The sequence below is a fragment of the Saccostrea cucullata genome, unplaced genomic scaffold, assembly GCF_032062105.1.
Source record: "Saccostrea cucullata isolate Sc308-1 unplaced genomic scaffold, CSIRO_AGI_Scuc_v1 ctg1150, whole genome shotgun sequence".
In the NCBI taxonomy this organism is placed as follows: Eukaryota; Metazoa; Mollusca; class Bivalvia; order Ostreida; family Ostreidae; genus Saccostrea; species Saccostrea cuccullata.
Window position 1 is genome coordinate 1 of NW_026923237.1, and position 4,623 is coordinate 4,623.

The 4,623-nt window shown below is 35.9% G+C and overlaps 1 protein-coding gene across 1 annotated transcript; it reads right to left on the reverse strand.

Annotated features, from left to right (window-relative positions):
* Positions 1-6: 6 nt before the first annotated feature.
* Positions 7-4,387, reverse strand: LOC134263528 (uncharacterized). The gene is made up of 3 exons (XM_062745903.1): positions 4,108-4,387; positions 3,705-3,807; positions 7-1,051 (listed from the first exon to the last, which is right to left on the reverse strand). Exons 1-3 carry the CDS (start codon positions 4,333-4,335, stop codon positions 684-686), a joined length of 699 nt encoding a protein of 232 aa, XP_062601887.1. The 5' UTR covers positions 4,336-4,387; the 3' UTR covers positions 7-683.
* Between the last annotated feature and the right edge of the window lie 236 nt (positions 4,388-4,623).

The following is a 4,623-nucleotide window of genomic DNA, read 5'->3' on the forward strand; positions in this document are numbered from 1 at the left end:
GTTACGCCATATATGGCTTTAAGCAGCTAGCTACAGGCTTCAACTACCATCTATTTAGCTAATTTAAGCTACAAGCTGCAGCTACTAGCTATTTACAACATTCAGACTGAGTGATGGTATACAGATAAAGTATTTCATTGAGGGAGTAAGGAAAATCATTGAGGGAGTTAGCAAAATTCCAGTTCCCCAAGGGCAGGAATATTTCCCGAGGCGCAGCCTCTGGTCGAGAGGAACTGGCATCTTGCTAACTCCCTCAATGAAATCCTACTTTTTAAATGTTTTATTATGCTGATACAAAAGTGAAAAAAAGAGGATTACAAATGACATGGAATTAGCTTCCGGACTAAAACACGGGGGATCAGTCCATTAACATATTAGACCGATACAAAGGTAAAATCTATAGGATTACAGATAACAGAGGAATTAACTTCTGAAGCAGGGATTAGCTCATTTGACTAACACTTGGGGATTAGTACATTCACAGAGATTTCTAGGGAATTATTCACATTTTACCGCCTAACTTTTATATAGGAAAAAAAAAACAGTAGAGGTAAAATAAATATTTATAGCATATAAAAAACAAATTGTAAATATACACTGTTTGATAAACAGTTATACCTAAAGTTTTTTGTTGTAGGATCTAATCTGCAGTAGTGTTGATAGAGATGGTAGTGGATTAAGGATTAAGGTGGGACACTAGTTGTCAGTTCACATAACACAGGTTCTGTCTTGAATTGATCCGTCTGTATGTTCATCATAGTCCCATGTAGATCTGTAATGGTCTGTATATTAGTCCCCTGCTCCCACTGTATATCTGTAGAAGTCTGTATGTTCACCACTTGTTCCCCCTGTAGTTCTGTACAGGTCTGTATGTTAGTCCCCTGCTCAATCTGTATATCTGTTGAGTTCTGTATGTTAGTCCCTTGCTCAATCTGTATATCTGTTGAGGTCTGTATGGGGGAGTTAGAGGACTGTGAATCTGCCAGACTGGAGAACTCTAGCTGATCATCTAAACATTCTTCTTTGATTCTAACCTCCACCAGGAAAGTACCTGTAAAGGATCACTTTAATACATGTAGTAGAAAAATAAACTATAGTGCATTATACTTGGAAGTCTTTCATTGCTTCTTTCCATTTAAGATCAGCTGTTATCTATGGTTTGTATTATACTACAGATTGCCAATTTTTGAGGCACTTGTGTCCATTTAATTTAAACAATATTTTATTAAGAATAAACATAACAAGATTGTACAATAAGCACTGCCTATGTAAGTCCTCTCCATAGGCACTTGTTTTGCAAGATAGGTATTTTATGTACCTGAATATGAAGACAAGGAACAGTAATCATGCAGGTTTTTTATGCGCCCGGATAGATAGATTGGGTCTTATATTGTTTTTGTCCTATCTGTTTGTTGTCAACTTTAACCTTCGCCATAACTTCTGAACCATGAGAGATAGAGACTACATATTTGGTATGCATAGTCCACTAGTTAAGCTCTTTCAAGTCAAATGTTATGCAGATCAATGACATTGTGACCTTGACTGTGACATATGCTAAAAAATAGCTTTCTCAATCTTTCACCATAACTTTTGAATCGTAGGAGATATTTGGTATCATATGCATACCCCACTAATCCAGTTCTTTATGAAACCAAGGTCAATGACCTTGTGACCTTGACTGTGACCTACATGCTAAAAATAGCTTTTTTGAACTTTATTGCTGTCAGTCGCATGTTTCACAAACACATCTTGTTTAATACATAATATAAGGCCTAAAATAAAATATTGTTTGTTTGCAGTTGCCGACCAACCCACTGAAAATGTACCCGACCCAAACTTTTTTTTAACCATTTTGTAATATTATTTTTATTCTCCAATTTTTCAGGATATTAAAACTGTTTCATTTTTTCAATTTTTGTCTTCATCAATCATTAGTTTATACCAAGAGTGCAGCTTATTCATGTGAAGTAGGCCTATGAAAAACTTTATTTTATGTTATCTATCAAAAATCTGGAAACAATTTTTTTTTTTTTCAAAAAAAAAAAATTGCCTACATACCTACCCAGACTAAAAATTATAGGTCGGCAACTGCAAACAAAGAATTTTTTAAGCTTGGCCTAATTAAAATACATTAATTTTGAACAAGATGAATCTGTGAAGCGCTATGCCCCTCCTGGAGTGGAATGTAGACTGAAGTAGTATACACTTGTAAGATGTTTTAAAAGTAGCAAAGGTGTAAATACTGAAGATCTTTTGTTTTTAAAATAGCAATGTATTATCGTTAATTACAATTACACTTTTGAAACATGGTGCAGTAGTTATGGCCAATGTTAAAGTTTTTCAAATGTAGGTCAAAGGTCACAGTTTGAATAACATGATCAAAAATTTTTGTTCCAATGGAAAGGTCTTAAAATATGTTTCATAATGATTGATTGATTGTATACTGTTTGACGTCCCTCTCCAGAATATTTCACTGATATGGAGACGTCACCATTGCCGGTGAAGGGCTGCAAATTTAGGCCTATGCTCAGTACTTACGGCCTTTGAGCAGGGAGGGATCTTTATCATGCCACACCTGCTGTGACACGGTGCCTCGGTTTATACGGTCTCATCCGAAGGACCGCCCCATTTAGTCGCCTTTTACCACAAGAAACACTCATATGAACAAGAATTGTTTGTAAAACACTTATGCCACCGTACCCAAATTGGAATTTTTCTAAGTCCAAGGGGCATAACTCTGTCAAAAATGACCTGTTTGTACCAAAAGCAAAACTTGACCTAGATATTCATCTGATAAATCTGTATACTAAATTTCATTTTAGTATGTGCAACCTCTGTAAAGAAAATGAACGGAAACTGCAAATTGGAATTTTTCTAAGTCCAAGGGGCATAACTCTGTCAAAAATGGCGCGATCGTACCCAAAACAGAACTTGACCTAGATATTTATTTACCAAATTTTATTTCAGTATGTGGAATGGTTGTGAAAAAATGATCGAAAACTAACTAAAGTCAACTGACCGACCGACCAACAGACAGACAGCAGCAAAGCAATATGCCCTCCCTTCTCTGAAGGGGGGCATTAATACTATTAAAGCCTTACCCTTGACAGCCCAATAGTTATAGGCAAGGTTAAAGTTTACAACAGACAAACAGGAAGACAAACAGAGAGACAGGACAAAAACAATATACCGTATATACTCGCCTATAAGTCGGTCCGCCTATAAGTCGGTTGTATTTAATTAGCTTATATTTCAGAAGGACTGACCTCATATAATACCATTGTTTTGATAGCTCGCCTATAAGTCGGATACAGAGTTTTGGTCCAGATATTTACTCCCAAAAAACCGACTTATAGGCGAGTATATACGGTATCCCCAGGGTATTTTGATTTGTGGGCAAAATTAAAACTTTTGTCAATGAGCGTACTATATCATGCAATTCAACCAAAAAAAAGGTATTGTGAGTAAATAATTATTCACATTTCATCACATTCAAATACGGGTTACTGAAATTCAGAAGATACTTGTTTGAGAATAAGAATTTTTTTGTGTTGAATTTATTGTGAGTGTGAAAAGAGCGACAGCCTTTCATGTTATTGATTTAGACCCAAAGACTTGCATGTAAAAATTTTGCAAGGGGCAATAAGAACAGTAGTGCTGTGTCTTTAAAGGCAATCACAATCTTAGAAGCAGTGAACAAGTACCTTGTTCCTCCAAGTTGGAATTGAAGACTTCCTGATCTAAATTATTGGAGTCAGGCTCTACTCCTTCATCCACTGCCTTTGTTATGAGATTGCGAGAAAATGACTGCAATAAAATATATATGAAAATATGAGCTACTTAGAACAACATTCTGAGATTCATCCCTAGAAATTGGCAAAAAAGTGCTTAAATGTATTTGCTTCATATATACATAGAAATAAATGTAGTCCTGAATACAGATGTAAGTTACAGACTGAATCCATTGTCACAGACTCAGTGAGGGGAATAAAAAGTAGTTTTGTAACTAACTCTTTTACGAAACAACGAACTCAATATTAACTTTCTGCTGAACAATAAAACCATTTTACACATCTTCAACATTTTTCACAAGAGAGATTTTCATACCTTAGAAGCAGTTGGGGATAAACCAGATCTTCCAGGTCTAGAAAACAACTTTTCCAAATCCCTATTTTCCTTCAGCTGCATGAGTTTTTTGGTCGGGGGAGCGTATTCCATAGGACCTGTGATGTCTGACGTGTCCCTGAATTGTAGCTTCATTGTCTCTATAGGGATCAATCCTTTCTCACAATCGTCTACTATTATCCTCCTCTTTACCCTCTTCTCACTCATCATCCAGATTCCTCCACTTGAGTTCCGTGATTTGAAGTTGATGCTGGGTTGGCCGAGTCATTTATTTCCCTTAGTCCTTAAAACAGAAAACAGATATTACAAACTTAATACCTACAAAATGAGAGGTACATGTACAAGATATTGGTACAATAATTCATGGTTATAGGCCCACTGTTTGAAACTCACTGTAAAATTAGTAAGACATGCAGGGCTGATTGCTTGTGAAAGTTTTCAGCCCTGCCAAAAATGTACTAGCCTGAGAAAAAATAATTGTCTATAAGTTCCTTTTAG